At 41.8% G+C, this 19081-nt stretch overlaps 1 protein-coding gene across 2 annotated transcripts in view; it reads right to left on the reverse strand.

The window, feature by feature from the left end:
- Window positions 1–207: 207 nt before the first annotated feature.
- Window positions 208–19081, reverse strand: part of TLN2 (talin 2) — a 367623-nt gene continuing 348749 nt past the window's right edge. For both annotated transcript variants that reach the window (XM_034782956.1, XM_034782957.1), the window contains exons 54-58: window positions 12159–12284; window positions 7734–7796; window positions 7466–7648; window positions 3085–3210; window positions 208–640 (exon numbers count right to left, since the gene is read on the reverse strand). In XM_034782956.1, the coding sequence (XP_034638847.1) occupies window positions 512–640; window positions 3085–3210; window positions 7466–7648; window positions 7734–7796; window positions 12159–12284 (627 nt within the window). In that variant the 3' untranslated portion in view covers window positions 208–511. The remainder of the gene's footprint in view (window positions 641–3084; window positions 3211–7465; window positions 7649–7733; window positions 7797–12158; window positions 12285–19081) is intronic.

The following is a 19081-nucleotide window of genomic DNA, read 5'->3' on the forward strand; positions in this document are numbered from 1 at the left end:
CATAACACTGAAAGAGGACAAAATCTCTAAAACCCACACTCAGATGCCTTTTTCCTCTCAAATAAATATTCACCTCAATCTTGGTCTTCTTGTGGGGAGGAAAAAAAATCCACTGGCTCCATAGTGGTAGATAGCTATGATAAACGGTTTTCCTATTAATATTAACAAAGTCTTACAACAGGTCAAGGAACAATAAATAGATCAAGCTTAAGGTAATGACGTAATACTGCTTTTATAACCTTCTGTAAAAAGTGAGGCATTCTCTCCTGAGATACAGTGAGTCAGGGAAGGAAGGAACAGGAATGGTGGACTTAACACTGTACCATCTGTTTGATGAGCACACACCTTACCTGAACAGATGAGAAAGAACAAACGTTTATTGCCCTCTGCTCACCTAAAGCTATTACAGGCAATTTGTTTAGGTAAGTGCTTGGCATATCAGAATGCTGTCAGGTTAGTTCTCTCTGTACTGTCCCCCTTGAGCTCATTTCATTAAAAAACATCAAGCAGTTTAGGCCTCATCTTCTCTCAGTTCTGTGGGGAGAAATTTATACTGCTGCTGGCGGATCTGAGCCAGTTTTTTCCTTGCCTCTTCCAGCTCCCTTTCCTTCTTCAGCATTTCCTCCTGGGCTGCAATTATCTAGAGAAAAAGAGAAAGGTCTGTGATAGTGAAGAAGATTAATGAGGGGAGGAAAAAAAAAAGGTGAGGATCTTTGTCCCTTTCACAATGGGATTCATGATCAGTGCACAACTGCTCTAAGGTGTTTTCCTGCAAAGTGCTGAACACACTGTCCCCAATCCAGGAAAGCACTTAAGCATGTGAAAAATCCCATTGATTTCAACAGGACTTGTGGGCTCAAGTGCTTAAGCAAAGTAAGTTGTCATGGGATAAGAGGGAAGGTCCTCTCATGGATCAGTAACTGGTTAAAAGATAGGAAAAGAGGGTAGGAATAAATGGTCAGTTTTCAGAATGGAGTGAAGTAAATAGTGGTGTCCTCCAGAGGTCTGTACTGGGACCAGTACTGTTCAACATATTCATAAATGATCTGGAAAAAGGGGTAAACAGTGAGGAGGCAAAGTTTGCGGATGGTACAAAACTACTCAAGATAGTTAAGTCCAAAGCAGACTGCAAAGAGTTACAAAGGGATCTCACAAAACTGGGTGACTGGGCAATATGGCAGATGAAATTCAATGTTGTGATTGGGTCTAAATTAGCTGTTACCACTCAAGAAAAAGATCTTGAAGTCAGTGTGGATAGTTCTCTGAAAACATCCACTCAGTGTGCAGTGGCAGTCAAAAAAGCAAACAGAATGTTGGGTATCATTAGGAAAGGGATAGATAATGAGACAGAAAATATTCTATTGCCTCTATATAAATCCATGGTACACCCACATCTTGAATACTGCATGCAGATGTGGCCACTCCATCTCAAAAAAAAAAAAAAAAAAAAAAAAAAAATTGGAATTGCAAAAGGTACAGAAAAGGGCAACAAAAATGATTAAGGATAGGGAACAGCTTCCATATGAGAGAGATTAATAAGACTGGGAATTTTTAGCTTGGAAAAGAGACGACTAATGGGGATATGATAGAGGTCTATAAAATCATGACTGGTGTGGAGAAAGTAAATAAGTGTTATTTACTCCTTCTCAAAACACAAGAACTAAGGAGCACTAAATGAAATTAATAGGCAGCAGGTTTAAAACAAATAAGAGTAAGTATTTTTTCACATAACACACAGTCAAAGTGTGGAACTCTTTGCCAGAGGATGTTGTGAAGGCCAAAAGTATAACAGGGTTCAAAAAAGAACTAGATAAATTCATGGAGGATAGGTCCATCAATGGCTATTAGCCAGGATGGGCAGGGATGGTGTCCCTAGCCTCTGTCTGTCAGAAGCTGGGAATGCGTGACAGGAGATGGATCACTTAATGATTATCTGTTCTGTTCATTCCCTCTGAAGCACCTGGCATTGACCACTGTTGGAAGACTGGGTAGATGGAACTTTGGTCTGACCCAATATGGTCGTTCTTATGTTCTTAAGTGCTTTGCTAGGCCAGGCCAGCATGCCCAGTCCCTTGCAGGATCAAGCCACTAAAATGCATTGTTAGTGCCCATCCCTCCTCTTCAGTGATCCCAGAGTGCAGGAAAAGAGGGCTGTCAGCATATTCCACCATCCATCTATGATGGTCTATTGGACCACTATACAGGCCAACCAGACGCGCATCAGAATAAACTAGCTGTAAAACAGTGGTAGGTGTGAAACAGGACAAGGAGAGTTGGAGAAATCAATCTGAGCTGTTTCTATTTTACTAACTATTGTATCTTTTCCTATTTTAAAATCTTCTCTCCTCTTTTGGTGTCTGTTAGAGCCACAGTAACAAAGGGGACACTGACCTTGAACCTATCCTGCAAACTTCATAAAGTAACACACTGAGCAACAGTAATAACTGAACATTCACTGTCCCATATACCTGCAAGAGTTTCCTATACCTAGGAGTAAAACAGGAGATATTACTGTGCTGTAAAATACTCAGGAACGGCAAGTTCCCATATTTTTAATGGGGGCCAATGTAGAAGCAGCTTTTCATTATTTTTCAATAAGTGGCATTTCTAGAAACTGATTGAACTAGGTTTTTAAAGTTATTTTAGTCCTGTGTATTTGTTAAAGCCACAATAATGAACTACAAGTAATTCTCCCCACCACAGCCTTATTACAAGATTATCTGCATACAAACTGTCATGTAACTGAGATTTCAGAAGATTTAAAGCAGGTCTAGGAGCATCTGGAAAGAACCATTAGTTTAAGTAGCAGGAAATCTTCACTTTAACAACAACAGGGAGTGATACATAAAGGTATTATACAGTGGCAACAACTACCATGACAACTGTCCAACACACTGTGTAGGGCAAACACAGAGTATTGCCTATTCTCTGTATGCACAATTTGTCCATAACAGAAATATACTAAGGCAAGTTATTTACAGTGAAGTTTCATGCAGTACTGCATTAATCTATTACAGTGTTACATAAGGCAATATTATTGGGACACAAATTTTTCCTACTGTTGCTCTGGATGTTCACACCAACCTGAGCGATGCCACCAACAAACTTGGTTTTGACCACCACATCATCGTCGTCCGCTTTCCTAAATGCTGCTTTCTGGGCTGCCCTGACAAGATTGTCAGATGCTCGTTTAACAGCATTCCCCGCAGCCTAGAGAAGAGATAAAAGGAATTTAGTAGCAAAAAACATGAAGGCACACTGTATATGTAATGTGGGCTCCTTCTGGGCAGACGAGAGAGCTCCACTGAACTCCAGAGGCAGGACACCTGTTTTCCTCACCGAACACCAAATGCACTTTTACCATCAGTGCTATAAGGTGAACATGAATTTGGACAATTCTGTCGGTCTCTGACCCGATTTGGAGCTCTATGTACAACTTATGAATTGCAGTTGATTTTATGAAAATGTTGCATCACTGAATGCCTCTGAGGATGTGGAGTCAACCATTTGCTACAACGACTGATGTCAAGTGCGTCCCAGCCCACACTACTGAGCCCCTGACAAGTCAGACACCTGCTTGGCAGGCACTGGAGATAATGGCCTATGGCTCATCTTGTCTCTGGAGTGGTACTCCTTCCTAACCCTCTCTGAGATCATTGATGGCAGGATGGAGGCAGATGACTGGGGCCTCTTGGTCAAGGTAGTGAGGGAGGTCGGGGATGAATCTCAGCTTGCTGGGGAGCTCACGGAGACGGACTGACCAGAAGAGGGAGGTCTAGCCACAGCCTTCCTTTAAGCATCCACAGAGGCTTGCATTGAGCATCCCATGGGAACAATTTTAGGTGGTCTAAGGGCCTCTCTAGCTTTCTGAGTCAGCTTAGGCAAAAAGCAACATATGGATCACTGCTCAGGAATATTTCCCTCTCCGAAACAAGAGTTGCACCTGGAGTACCTATCGTTAAGTGGCATTGACGCCTCCCATGAGGGGCAGGTTTTGAATCCTGGGGATTTTGATTTTGCCATATTGGTAGAGCCCCTGTATATGGTTGAGGGTCTGGCCTATAAACTAAATATCTGACTAAAGCAGCTTTTTTTGTTTATGCCAACTGGGATAAAGACACTAGCTATTAATTAATAATACCAATAACTAATGCGCACTAATGCTAGCACAGCATGCAGAGAATCAGATGGTCATTGCAGGGGTTCCATCTTGCTGCCCAGGGTGATAAGAAGGAATGGAGGGACTGTTGGCCCTGCTTCACACTGTATGCCCTCATCTTGGGTACAGGCGTGGCCCCAACAGACACCACTAGCCAAAAAGAATCCCATCTAGCATGCAGAGAGCACATGTGCAGAAAGAGAGGAATTCATATGGACAATCATTCAAAGAAGAATTAGATGATTCACATGCGTTTTCATTTCGCCAGGCTCCAACTACAGCTCCTTCCAAAACAGTGTTCACATGGAACGTAGCTCAAACTCCTTCTCCAAAAGCTTGTCTGTCTGCATGGGTGTCAAAGAGGAAACCAGGACATTCCAACTCCCATATCCACCCTATTGATTAAGGCTCCATGGAAACATGGATGCTATTGGCAGAGCCAGCAGAGGAACCCAGGTGCTTGCCAAATGCACCAACACAAAACATTTGATGTGCACTAACCCAATAGTTCTGCTACAGTAAAGGGCATTACTTCCAAGTGGAAAGTGCTGTTCCCACCTTCAAACCTCCTCCACTGCTTGGTGAACAAACTATTCAAAGCCTGCATCTGAATACTTAAAAAGAAACACTTTTCCAGGGCTCTTGGGCCTGCCTCCTTGAGCCTCACTCTTAACTGTATTCTATGTCCATTTAATAAAATTTGTAACCCAATGCCCTGATCTTCCTGGATGGGCAGGCAGAACATGATAATACTAGCATTCTGTCCCCCTTTTTAGCCATTATTCTGCATTTAAAGTTCCTCCAGCCCCATTTTGGCACTCAGATACTAATGTGGGGATGCATCAGAAAGCGAACGATCCTCCAGTTACTGATACATGACCAGTACTGTGACAAACCCATCCAACAGGAGTCCCTCATCAACTGCCAAAACTACCCCCATTTTACCCATCCCCCGGTAGGGATAATATTACAAAACCATTGTTTTCTATTTAAACCACCACAGAACCCTAAATTTGCCTCAAGCTTTGACCATGATTTAAAATCACAGTTCTATTTTGAAAAATGACTGAAAATAGACTCCTCTTGCTCAGATATCTGATTTTAGTAACAAATACGTTTATTGGTTTTTATTCCCACCAAACTTAGAACCAGAACCCAGCTGTTAGAACACAGACTGAGACTGCATGGCTAGAAGTCAGTAAAAGCTGCAGTAAAATCTAAGTTCATACTGAACGGTCCCTTGAAATGGGTGTTAACTACTTATGATATACAATCTGTTCCACCTTGTATTTAGCTGCGACTCTGAGTACATTTCCCAGACCAGAAGAAGAGCTCTGTGTGAGCTCAAAAGCTTCTCTCCCTCACCAACAGAAGCTGGTCCAATAAAAGACATTACCTGCCCTGCCTTGACTTTCTAATATCCTGGGACTGACACAGCTACCACACCACTGCATGCAGTAAAAGCTGCAGTCATTTCTAAACTGAGCACACTGCAATTGTAAATCCTTGAGATAACAAGCTTAATATCCCAGAGTGCAGTGTTAACACACTCACCTTTCAGATAAACTCTGCTCCAAAGGGGACACTCCACATGAAATCAAATCAGTTTTTACAAAAAATGAATTAAGTCAGTTCTGGTCCTAAGCCAGAATCTGTTGTTTCTCTGCCAATGTTTGTAGTCTTACAACAATTTTCTTATTTTAAAATGTTCTCTCCTCTGTTGCTGTCTGTTAGAGCTGCATGGCCATATTAATGACAATTAATGACCCTGAACACTTACATGACAATGCCCCCCACAATGGATTTTCCAACTCCAAAATGATTTCCCATTGACCAATAGCAATCTGGCATTTCAAGTTTCCATAGTGTGATCACCACTCGCTTCTCCAGTGTCAGTGAAGCTCTTATTATGGTGTCCCCGCACTTGAGGGCTGGGGTGTGCTTGGCACACAGACCCAGGAACGTGGCCTTCTGCATCTCGAAGTTTTGCAGCTGCTGCTCGTCATCTCACGCCTGCATTATGATGTGATCCCACCAGTCACTAATCGTTTTTAGGGCCCAGCAGTGGCACTCCCCCTTCTGCAGCTGTTCCATGAACACAACCACCAACCCTGAAATGGGGTCTTGCTACATCCCACAGCAATCTGTCCTCCAAGAACCTGTCATGTTCCATGCTGATTTGGTTTTTCTTACGGCTTTTCAAATACCAGAGGATCACATGTCCTGAGCTCGCAACACTTACCACAACAGTGCAGAGCTGTGCAGGCTCCATGCTTCCATCAGAGATGGCAGACAGCAGGGAGAGCAGCGCAGGTTTGTGGGATGTGTAAAAGAGGTGTGAAAATTATAGGATACAACTGACATTATGGGATGGAGTCAGTTGCATCCTGGGAAGTTGACCCTTGCTCCCAGTCACCCTGTACGATGCGTTTCTGTCCCACCAAGTATTGTCAAAACCTCCCAAAAGACAGTGTGCTGAATGGTGACGGGTTGTACAGTGGAATTCCTACCCAGGGTGCTCAGCGCTGTGCATCAGCACAAGCACTCCGGGTGAGTATGCCCAGCACTGATGCAAGGAGCCAAGTATACATGTGGACAAGTGATATACTAACTGTGGTGGCTTGATACCGATGTACTGTGTGTCAACCATGTAGTGTAGATATGGTCTTAGTGATGTACTTAGTTTAAACACATGAGTAGTCTCACTGAAATCTGGTAAGCACGTGCATGAGTGTTTGCAACTGAACATACAATGAAAACAGTAAAGCCAACAAGACACAAAGCGCTATCAAGAAACACCCTAGTAAACAGACTGAAAAGATAATTTCTCCCAATATCTTCCAGTTATAGTAAAGTGAAGCGTCATTTCTGACATCAACAAGTACAATGTTTTCTAACACCAGTTTCATTTTGGGTACATTACCAACAGGCAGGGTGGCACACTCTCCGTGTTTGAGACACTGAGCATTAGCAGAATTCCCTCTGATCACTATATCCTCCCTCAGCTGGTGCGAGGTGCAAACAACTTCACATTTTTATCTTTCAAAAAGTTCAACCATCTTGAAGGTAATGGTGACAATGATCACAGAATGAGCTCCAGATGCTGATTAACAATGGCAAATTGCAGCATGGCAGCCTTGGACTTAACACAACATATTTCACTACTGGAGAAGATAAAACCCAGCCATTAGTTGTTCAGGCAAATTCCTGAAGCTATTGACTGAATTCTGAATTTGTTGAAAAGGGTGATGGTGACTGTTACATAGCTCGGAGATGGATTTTTACATTGTTTATGAACGCTGTTACCTGTAGTCTTCTCATGGCCTCGGAGTCTTGATCAGCCTTCACTTTGCACGCCACAAGTAACTGTGCTGTAGAAGCCGCAACTTGTTTGGCAGATGAGATGAGTTTCTCCTCGCTAGCATGACCTTGTACCGAGGCATTGGCTGCCTCACACAGATTGCTGGTTGCAGCTGCCACCATTCGGGCCTAGGAGTCAATAACTAAAAGTTACTCAGCGTTCTAGTTTCTCAGAGACTTTCAAGAGAAAAAAACAAAACTGGAAATTACTCACAGCGGAAATAAGTCCCTGAGACCACTGTCCATCATCAGCTGCATTTGCAGGGATAGCTCCAACCTGGAAGAACCGTTCAGACACTTGCTTAGAGTGAAATATAAAATGCAATTGCTTTGCCTTGATTTGCATTCAAAGACCATAACCATCTGAAAAGGAAACTATATATACACATGCCCCTTCCCCCCAATTTATCTCAGTGCACACTCTACCTAATGATGACAGAAGAAAATTTCTGACTTACATTCCTATGTTAATATAAGTCAGTGGTTCCCAGACTCTGGCATGTATCTCTGTACTAGCCAAGGTTTTCTGACTAGTATTCTAGGCGCTCCCCTCCCACCATAACAATGTGCCTCTTATGGCTGTTGATCCCCTGCCACTACCTGTCTCTTGTTCATTCAGGGACACTCTAACCTACATTGTTCCTTGAGCTGCTCCAGTCTTGCTGTAAGTTTAGAGAAACCAATGAAGGGCAGTGACTGGTACAGCTGAGGATTTGCCTGGTCAAGGCTTGCCAGAAGAGGCTAGGAAATATTAGTCAGTTGAAAGGATATATTCTGGTCTATAATGCTCATCTCTGATATCCACTCCATTGTTCAAGGCTACTGATTTTTCAGTAGAGTTATGCTATATTTCTTCAATATGTTCAAGCTGCCACTGAGTAGAAAAACGAAGTTCCTTTGAGTTCCCACACTCCTGCCCGATGTTTGATTACAAATTCAAGGTAGCAAATGCCTTTTTCTATGTGTTCATACAGCACTTAGTACTACTGTCTTCTGACCCCATAAGTCAGAAATCATGAGGCTCCAGGGGCCCCCAAAATCATGAGATTAAAGAAAAAAAAGTTTAGTGTCCTTTCAATTGTCTTCTGGTTTTTGAGCTTTTAGGGTTCACATTTCCCAACTTTTCTCCTCAACTATGAAGGCTGCATAATTGTTGAATTTCTTTAAAAAATGAAAGCCAAAATTCTGATATAATTGCATGACTTCAGGGGTGGGGGTTAAAGAAAAACACCAACATTTGCAAGACTCTTGGTACAGTTGGAACATCCCGAGTGGGGTTTTTTAGTGTAAGAGAAAAGTTTAAGAGAAAAGTTCAGTTTTACAATAAAATGCTTGAGGTCCATGGGTGTTTTAGGATTCAAAGTTTTCATGCATCACCATCCTTAGCAAAAGCACCTAAAGTTCAGCAGAGATCTACTCATCTGGACACTAGTGTCTGGGGAACGAGAAAAAGTAAAGTGCCGTATATACTCGATCATAAGCTGCTTCATTTATAAGCCGACCCCCCCCGGATGGATATGTAAAAATGGAAATTTTTTATAACCCATTCATAAGCCGACCCTATAATTCAGGGGTCAGCAAACTTTGGCTCCTGGGCCATCAGGATAAGCTGCTGGTGGGCCGAGATGGTTTGTTTACCTTGAGCGTCCGCAGGCACAGAGGTAAACCTAAGTAAACAAAGTGTCTTGGCATGCCAGCTGCTTACCCTGATGGGCCGGGACAGGACAGCAACTGGTGGGGAAATTTTTTGGTGAGGAGAAGCTGGGAGTCAGGGAAATAACCCCTGTGGACCCTCCCCACACACACTCCCCCTCCGGTGCCCGGGACCCCTACACTCTCCCCATCCCATCCCTTCCCACCTTATCTGGGGAAAGCCAGGGGAGGATGTCTCTGGCCTGGCTGGAGCTGCTCCGGCAGGCTGGGCAGCGCTTCCGCAGCCTGCTCCGGCGGGCTAGACCAGGCGGTGCGGCTGCAGCATGTTCCAGTGGGCTGGGCCAGGCAGCACGGCTGCAGCATGCTCCGGCAGGCCAGGTGGTGCGGCCACTGCCTGCTCAGGGGGGCGGGACCGAGTGGCATGCCTGCAGCCTGCCAGCCCCAGAGCTGCAGTTGCTTCAGAGGCTGGGGGGAGAACAGCATGGCCAGAAGCGGAGAGACTCTGGCCCCGCCTCTTCCCTTCTGGCTCTGCTGGCTGTGCTGCCTCTCCTTGCTCCCTCTGTTGGGGGGAGGGGCTGTATCCCACCTCTCCCTCTCTGTACCCATTCATAAGCCAACCCCCTTCTCTGGTGTTTCCCTTTTTTACTAAAAAAATTCGTCTTATGAACGAGTATATACGGTAGATCAGATCTGACCTCATGAAACGTTACCTTTATTCCAAAACCTGAAATAGCTGCCTAATGTCAAACTAATGCCACTACAATAATTTCATATGCGAAGGCAGAACAAACTGGAAAGAAGAAAGTTTAACAAATCTTTTTGTTGAAATACTTCATTGACTTTTCCTGCAAGACATTTTTACAGTCTTGACTGACTGATGCTGGGAATTTCTAGAGAACAATATTGTGTCTGGTCCACATGGTCGAATGAAGGGGTAAGAACTCCCCGTTACCTTCCTCTCTTCCCTCACACTGCCAGTGACGGGAATGGCCTGTTAGCTGTTACCAAGGGACCTATTTGCTGCTTGCCACTGAGGTGATAGGTGGGTAATAGATTGAGCCATGGCCCCCACACCAGGCATCAGCCATTTCTTCTGACATGTGTAAAAGGGAGGAACGTATGCTGCACTGCTTAAAGGAATGATACCAGACTGCATCCTTTATGTGCAGACAGGGAAGAATTGGGAAGCATTCTGTCTGCTCATTTCAAAGGCCATCGTGCTGTAAATCTGGCTAGCAAGTGTCTGCTCTAGACAGGAATTGGAAGACACTCACGATACCAATTAACTGAAGATTGATAATTAGGAAACAGGTATGAGGTGTGTCTCTTGAATTCATTACCTCAGAGGAATCTTCATTATTGTACAACATTTACTTGTGAACAGTTCTCTACCTAATGAAAGGATCTATTTTAAACCACTCTGAGTAACTCCAGTTGAGCCTGAGCAGCAAAGTTTGGATCCTTTCTGAAGTTTTTCCAAAGTACGTGGGTGTTCAGAGCAAGGGTTTGGGTTCAGCTCTGCCCTTAAGTGGCACCGCACTATTTGCTGGATTAGTTGAGCTGGAGAAGGCAGTGCTCATGCCAGCAGGCAACCCACTGTCGATAAAAGGCACTGACTATGAAAATTCCTGGTCTTAAAGAATTAGTGTGTTAGCATGGTAGAGCCGGGCCTAAAAAATCTTCCATCAAAGCTGGAAGAATAGGTTTGCTAATATGGCACTACATTTGACTAATGTGCTCACATCAGAATGGCAAGCTATGGTTTTCCTGGAGTGGAGGAATGAAAGTGTTTTTAGCAATTTTTCTGAGCTCTGCTGGAACACGGCACAAGTGCTGCTTGCTTCCATCTCAAAAAGACATGAGGAGAAAGATGTAACTGTTCCCTCCGACAAGAAGTCTAAATTGACAGATATTTAGGACGTATACCAGGATATATTCTCTCTCTCTTCTGGGGTGGTGGTGGGGAGAATAGCAAAGGATGCTGTACGTCGTAATGTAACTAAATGTGAACAAGTTCAGAAAGGCAAACAATGCAATAATCTAAGTGGAGCAATAAGGCAGAGGTCTAAATTCTCATTTGCTTGACTATTCTTGCTGTCAGTTTTCAATAACTATCTATTTAATAAGCGTTTTATGCATTTTAAGTAAGTTCTATAGGAGATCTTTTCGAACAGTTACAATGCTACTGTTCCAGAACAACTGCTTTGTGATCACAGTGGAACCAAACACAAGTTCCCTAGGAAGCCCAGCTGAATAAGACAGAATAACTCTTTTGTCCCAGGGCTCAACGGCACAGTCTGCTCAGAATCAGTGCTTAAATATAATTAGAAACCACAAATATAAAACAATGGTAGTCCTATGGCAAACTGTCCTCAGAAGCAAACAAGCTGGGTGCTGTTGAGATTTAAGTTCTATTCAAATTAAGTGAATTAGATAAAAGAAGAAATGGAAGTGAAATGGCATAGAAAGCACTCAATGTTAACAAGGCAAACGGACATAGAGCAATTTTGTAAGCACGTTAGTTGTCCTAGCAATAGCTGTAAGTGTATCCATTTGCACATGTCTAATTTGTGTTCATACCGGGGCCCTAACTGAATCATTCAACACACTGAAGGCACAATTAGTGATGCCCTCTGCTAACTTGGATCAGAATGTTATTGTTTACTACTCCATTTCTTTTTAAATCACAAAATGTACTATGGGACCATACGTTATGAGCCTGGATCACTCCCCTTCATGGAGTGAAACACTTTTCTTAACAAGAAACAGCTGAGACATTTGAAAGCCAAAAATCTAATTATGTTTGCTAATTACGTTTGCTATGTTTAAACAGACTTTTCAACCAACCCCGGCCAGGGCATGCAAGCCAATAGATTTACATTTTTATTAGTCAATCCAGAGTGCCTTCCATACATAGAAAAGCTAAGAAGCTACATTCTTTACAATTTAAAATACTTCCGCTGTGTTGAATGTCCTGTTCACCCACCTTTCCCTGTGCCACCAGCTCCCTCTGGGCTGCCGAGGCTGACTTGACTAGGGCACTGGTAGCAGCTGCAATGGACTTAGCTGCTTCCAGGATCTGTTCTTCAAAATCCAGAGTCTCATCGGCTTGCTATAACCAAAACAGAACACTGTCACACACAACTCAGAACAGAGTGCTTTCTCTTCCGTTTCCAGGACAGATTTTCTTTGGATTCTGTAATCCAGCTACATAGAGACAAAGAATCAACAATGCCTTATTTGCACTCTACAAAGCACTTTCCTGGGGCCTAAATTAAGAGACAACAGTATTAACTATTGGATACAAACACAAATATTAACTGGAAAGTAATGTTCCCCTTGTGGCCAACCTTGTGCAAAATTTAAAGTGACAGATTTTATTTAAATACCACACACAAGATATTTCAGTGCATGCCACTGAGTTTCTGGTTTCCACTAGAAGCATTAAAAACTATTTTCAAAAATACAGGTAAAGCAGTAGCCTGAAATGGAATTCTCATTTTCCCACACAGTATTATCTTTGTAGTGTTCTAAAGTGGTTTGTTTGCTGAGATTATTAGAGTTTGTTAAACAAAGCACATAGTTACTTAGTAAATATAATGAAGGGAATGCATAAAAGCTGTAAAAAAACTACAACTCTAATGTTATCATTATGCTTCTTTGTTCATCTGTAATGAAAAGCAGAACATAGTTATCAAGTAAGCCCATTAATTTAATTGCTTTTTGTAATCTGCATCACTTCACTGAAAGCAAGTACTGCAAAGCAGTCCAGTTCAGTCCTCTTGGAGTTACAAATGTTGAAGGTCTGTCTGGAACCATTCAAACACCTAAACCAACGTTGTAACAAGCATGAACTAGGAAGATTAACCATTCCTAATAATATTTTTCTCTAGATGAAAGATGAACTATTGCTCTGCAAATGTCAGTTTCCTAAACCTGGGCAGTTAATATGGAGGTGCTGCTTTGCTCATGTGTCAACATCCCCCATCTACTCCTAGCTTAGGTATGTTTATTACTTTCAGAACAATTACAAGCATTACAAGGTTATACGTGTGTGTGTGTTATTTGTTGTTTTCTTTGATTTTTACTTTGACTGTGACCATGAACAAATGATATATTAAATGGCACCAAAAGCAGAATGATCAGCGAGGACATTAGGGCATAATGCATCCCCTAACAGGACTCCTTAAGAGAGATGGGTCTTTTCACATGTTTTCCCACAATCCACGCGAGTACAGCTTTCTCATATACCACCACTAACTCTTCCAACTGAGGCTAAGCAGCGTTTTGAGATAAAATGCATAATGTTCAGATTCTTCTAAAATTTTTGGTAACTTAGTAGGGTGTGGGGAAGTAACCGAAACAATGGACATGTTTATTACTTGTCCTTTACACACACTGATGCGACTTGATTATTCAAATAAGAAAGTGAGTTAACATCTGATGAAACAGAACTTTCCACATGAGCTCGGTCTGTAATGTATGATTAGATCAATGGCCACGACAGTGAAAGGCATTTGTCGTTAGCACTGGTTTTAATGACAAGAAATTACATCTCCTGTCAAAAGGTTAACGTCTTCCATAGTGAATCTTATTTCTGGTGGTACCTACTCCACTCTTGTGGCTGAACCTCTCTTATGTTGTATTGAATTGAGATTTAAAAATATTTGTTGTAGGGACCCTGTCTTCCTAAGTGTTTGAAAAGCACCACATACATCAATGGTACCATAGACTGAACATTAAACTTATTATCACATTTTACTCCACCATTCAGAACAGCCTAATACTTGGTGGCCTTCAGATGGAGGATATCAGATATACAGCACTTTCAGGATTAATCTGGAGATCTTTCCTTCAGAGAAAGTAGGACAAGAACTGTGAATATAAAAACCCCAAAATACTCCTAAATTGCAGTGCCTAAACATTTAACATTTTTTGACCATTTTAATTACTGTGTGCCAAATCCCACTCTAAAGCTGCATAGAGCTGAAAGCCATGATGTGGAGAGTTTGTTCAAATTTTCAGAAGTGTTCAGCATCCAAAATGGGGGGTAGATTTTCAAATGGGCACAGCAGCCACCAGCTCCTGCGTCGATTTGAAAAACTGAGCACTTCATGGAGGGGCCTAAATGAGAGCAGAGTCTTTTTGAAAATATGGCCATTCCTGCATTTCTCTCCATTTGCCTTTACAGAAGGAAAAGGTACGTTTAATATCAGCCCCTTGTTTCTATGCATGTTACCCTTTTCTAAATCAAGGGGCTAGAAAGTACAGTGATTTTTGTGCCCTAGCTCATCTGTAAAGACTTAACTTGATATGTTGGTGAAAATCACAAACAAGTGTCACTTTTGTGAGGTGCTCTCATTCTAGTTCTCTGTGGGACACTACAAAACCACCAGCCATATTCCAGGGGAGTTGGGCACCACAAGGGGCTCAGAGGTGAAGTAACTGGAGCACTGCACATCCAATAAGAAATATCTTGGGAAGCTGGTATACAGAAGCATGCACATCCCCTGCCTGTTCTATACCCAATCAAAAGCTAATTGTATTCTCCTGTTACTTTCATGGGTATTAATTCATGTCACACAGCTTAAAGAACAAGCCGTAGGGTGCTTGATTCTACAACATTTCATATAACTTCTACCATGTGAATAAAATAGAAAGTCACAAAATCCTGGAGATGAAAACGCAGCATCCATGGAAGTCAAGGCACTGGTGAAGAAATATGGCATCCTAAACGAAAACTATTTAGCATCAATTTCTGCCATGTAATGATAATGTTGGATGGCACCTTAAGGGACGAGATAAAAGAACAAGAGCTGCCTACTGAATGCAGAATATGTGCTTCTGCTAATTAGGAACAGCACACGTGTACATCTGTACAAAAGGCTTATGATAAGGAATTACCATGTTAATGAAACAAGTCATCTTAGCAGATGGATTTTTGGCCATGTTTGTAATGCAACACCACCACAACTATAGTATCTAAACAATAACTAAAGTGGCCTATGATTTATGCAACAGGCCTCAAATGTTAATCTCTTACTTTGACCACTAACACAAGGGCACAATTTGTAGACCAGAGGGACTATATTTAGCTCAGTAAGTATCATTTTTTTAAAACACATTTAGGTAAATTTGGCTCTCTTGCAGTGAAAATCTAGTAGCACACAACCCCCTCCCCTGTCCCCCAAAAGCTTCATGGGAGCAGACAGTGGACAAGTTGGAGCACATATTTCTGGCAATGTGCAGCAATGCTGCTATTTCCAGTTCTGGGCCTCTATAGAGAATATAGTGCCAACTTCACCCAAATATCTGGTGGTTTGGGGACAAGGGCCAACGTCCACTGTAAAGAAAGTAGAGACCAGCAATTCCATCTTGATTACAGCTGAAATCCAAATTCAAGTACCAAGCAGAGGAAGGTTAGTATACAGCTCCATCTATCTTTTGCCTCTCTGATGTGTCACAGTACAGTTTTCATTCACTGATTTTTAGAAAAATACTGTCTTGAGCTGGAATTATTAAGCCTATTTCCAAAATAGTGGAAGTGTCCATGAGCTGAGAGCTAGTTTACTTCTTTATATCAATAGTAGTATATGCACTATTCTTTAAATGACCGTGATGTACGGAAGTTAACTCTAATTTTACTACTGAATCAGCTAACAATTCAGCAACTATTTTGATGATGGATTTTATTTATTCACACAGCCTAATAAAAACGTTCACTGCCATGGCTTTGCTATATGGATATCTATATCAGGGCTAGAAAGCTTTTCAGTTAGTCCTTAACTACTGAATTAGAAATACCTCTACAACATGCAACACCTTCTCAAAATATTCTACAAGTTTCCAGAGAACCAACGCCAGATGGGGAAGAAAAGTACCAGTATGGGATTCGTTCAGCATAGCATGATGTGCTCAGTGTTGTACGTATAAACACAATGTAAAAATGACTAGTTGAAAAAGGATTGCAGGGGAATTACATCTCGCATCAATGAGAAAGCTATGGTGCAGTTACTAGGGTACTGCTACATAGGGGCAGGCATAAGACCTATCATGGGAATGAATAGCTAAGCACTAGAGCTGGCTGGAAAACAGGTTTATCCCTCCACAGAAAATTTCTATGAAAATGAATTTTCTTGTTTTTACTCAAGTTTTCAGCAAAAATCTTGACTTTTTCAAAAAACTAAACCCCAAATTTTTCAGTTAGCTGAATACTTCCCGGTTTTCCAGCTAGAAGTCAAACACTTTCTGTGGAAAGCAGATGCTTGCCAGGGTAAATTGGGTTTTGTCGAAAACCACTCTCAATGGAAACTTTTGACCAGTCCTATGCAGCACCTCCACGTAACCAGAGGGGAACTGAGCTTACTCTGCTATTTTCTTCAACAGGTCCACTCTGTCCATTCCTTCCCATTATTTTTGTCCTTGACACACAAGTAAAAAGTGGGCACACAGAGGGCTCGAGACAGAGGGCTCAGTGCAGAGGACAACTACTGCTTAGTATGTTTGTGGGCATGCTTACCCACCCCTCATGCTGGTCTTGGAGCATAACCAGCTTGATCAACTGTTGCACATCCTGCTGGGCACAACAAAAGGTCCATACTTGTGTTCATCTACACACTAGCAGTGTGGTTTGAAGGGTATACCTCAAAATGAGAGGTCCAAACTGGTCACTACATATACAATCCAAGACTGAGCAGCACAAGAAGTGCTACAGGAGGAGTCATTGTCCAATGTCATTTGGCTACCCTTTTTGTGTCAGAGTTAGATACAGATATTTTTGTACTTCCTTACTTTTAACCAGTTTCCTACACATCCTTCAAATGTAATGGACAGCATGAATAGATTCAGGATCAGTAGAAGAATGAGTGAACCACCATTAACTTGTTGCCAACAATCATGAAAGAAACTATGTTTCTTCTGAAGTGCCTCTCAGCTTCAATTTAATAAAGATATAGCAACAAGGGTAAGTTACTGCACACAGCCAGGTAAACACAAGAGACCACTCCTATGAGATTTAGTACTTGCATGGCTGCTGCCCATTATAAATGAACCTATACAACTTACGCATCTCCCCAAGAATAACCCTATTAAAAAGAGCACTTCACTGTATATGTTCTAAAAAAAATCAGATTAGAATCAGAGTCTGCAGGAAGTCTTCTAAATCTGCTTGTGATTTAAAGTATTCCTTCATATTGCCTTATACTACTTTATAAACCCCCGGAGACAGGGCAGGACACTATAGGAATATGTTTGATATATAGTTGGATTAAATAACAACCTAATATATCAAACATATCACACAGAGCCCTGCAGAAAAGGCATCCAGGTTTGATTCATCTTGGGGGGGAAAAAAGACACACTGCTGAAGGCTAACAGCAGGGAACTGTTATCGACTGCTAAAGACGCAACCCCTTGCCTTGTGTTTGAAGGCATAAGTCTGCACGGAGGCATAAAGAGTGCACCAACAGGAATATAATGCACATACAACAATGGTCTCTGGTGATGTACCCAAGCAACAACATTGTTTTCCTATAACTATTTTTTTCCATTGTAAGAGTTAATGAAACATGTCATTTTTAATTCCATAAAAGAAATACAGAGACTACTTTTTCTTTTCTTTTTTTAAAACTTGCTCTTTTGGGTAGTTATTTTGTACCAGGTGGTATCTTTACAAATCAAGGACCATGTTATATTAGAACAGGCAATATAAGCAAAAGATATTCAACCCACCAAAACAGACACCACAATCAATGTAAATCCATAACTGTGCTGTAAAGGACATACCACCCACTATAACCTGTTTATATAATGAACAGAAAAGTTTGAACAGCTCAGCAGACCATTTTTTCCCTTGGACACCACAATTAAAATCCAAGACAGTTTGTATTACACCCGAAGGAGGAACAGATAAGGAGGGTCTTCCTCAAAATACTTTTAGATACACAAGCTCAGAAACAAGACAAGTACTAAAACATCATCTGGACATTGTACTAGTAGTCAGAGCATTTAAGCTTTTGAAAGGCAAGAGACTGTATCTGCTCTGCAGCCAGGCTGTTGTGTTTAATTCAGAAAGAATGTACATTATGCAATAAAACATGGACAGGAGTTCACAGACCTATTCCTTAACAGAGAATGTTCTCTGAGATAGGAATGATTCTCCTGAAGAGGAAAGTTGCTGGTCCCACTCTATCCTTCTTAATCTTATTAAGACAGCAATGGGAGGTGTGTGGTGCAGAGATGCAATGGGGTGGGGGCACAACAAAAAGAAAAGGGGAATGGAATAAAAAATAAAGGTTATATAGAGAAGGAACAAAACTAGTGCAGCTCAATTACAAAATCAAAACAAGTACTAGCTTTATTGTTTCATTTCTATTATATTAATAAACAGGAACATAGACAGAGCTAAAATAGTAAGGATTAAAACAAGCAAAGAAACCCCATAAAACCTCAAGAATTTTGGAAGGGATCCAGACCCTCAGACTTCAGGGTGTAAATCCACCTCTAATTAAGAGGGGTCAGGAAGAAACTTTCCCTGCAGGCCGGGGTCTATTGCAGGCTTTCCAGCAACTTTTTTCTGAAGCTAATGGCCACCGCCAGAGGCAGGATACTGGGCTAGATGGACCATTGGTCTGATCCAATATAGCAGTTTTTATGTTTCTGTATTTGGTGGACTGTGTATAAGAGAACAGATGTCTAATTACTAGTTTAGATTTGAGTGACAGAGATGCCTTGTTGATACAGCAGTTTAAGATTGAAATATCTAAGAGTGAGCTACCTAAAACATTCTTCCCCTACAGGCAGTACAGTATCTCCTGATCTGTGTTGTAACACATTGATGGGATGGTGATAGGAAGCGCACTTTGATGCTGTTCTCTGCCCTGTGGATAAACAGAGAGTTTGAAATATCCA

The sequence above is a fragment of the Trachemys scripta genome, chromosome 10, assembly GCF_013100865.1.
Source record: "Trachemys scripta elegans isolate TJP31775 chromosome 10, CAS_Tse_1.0, whole genome shotgun sequence".
NCBI classification, from domain to species: domain Eukaryota; kingdom Metazoa; phylum Chordata; order Testudines; family Emydidae; genus Trachemys; species Trachemys scripta.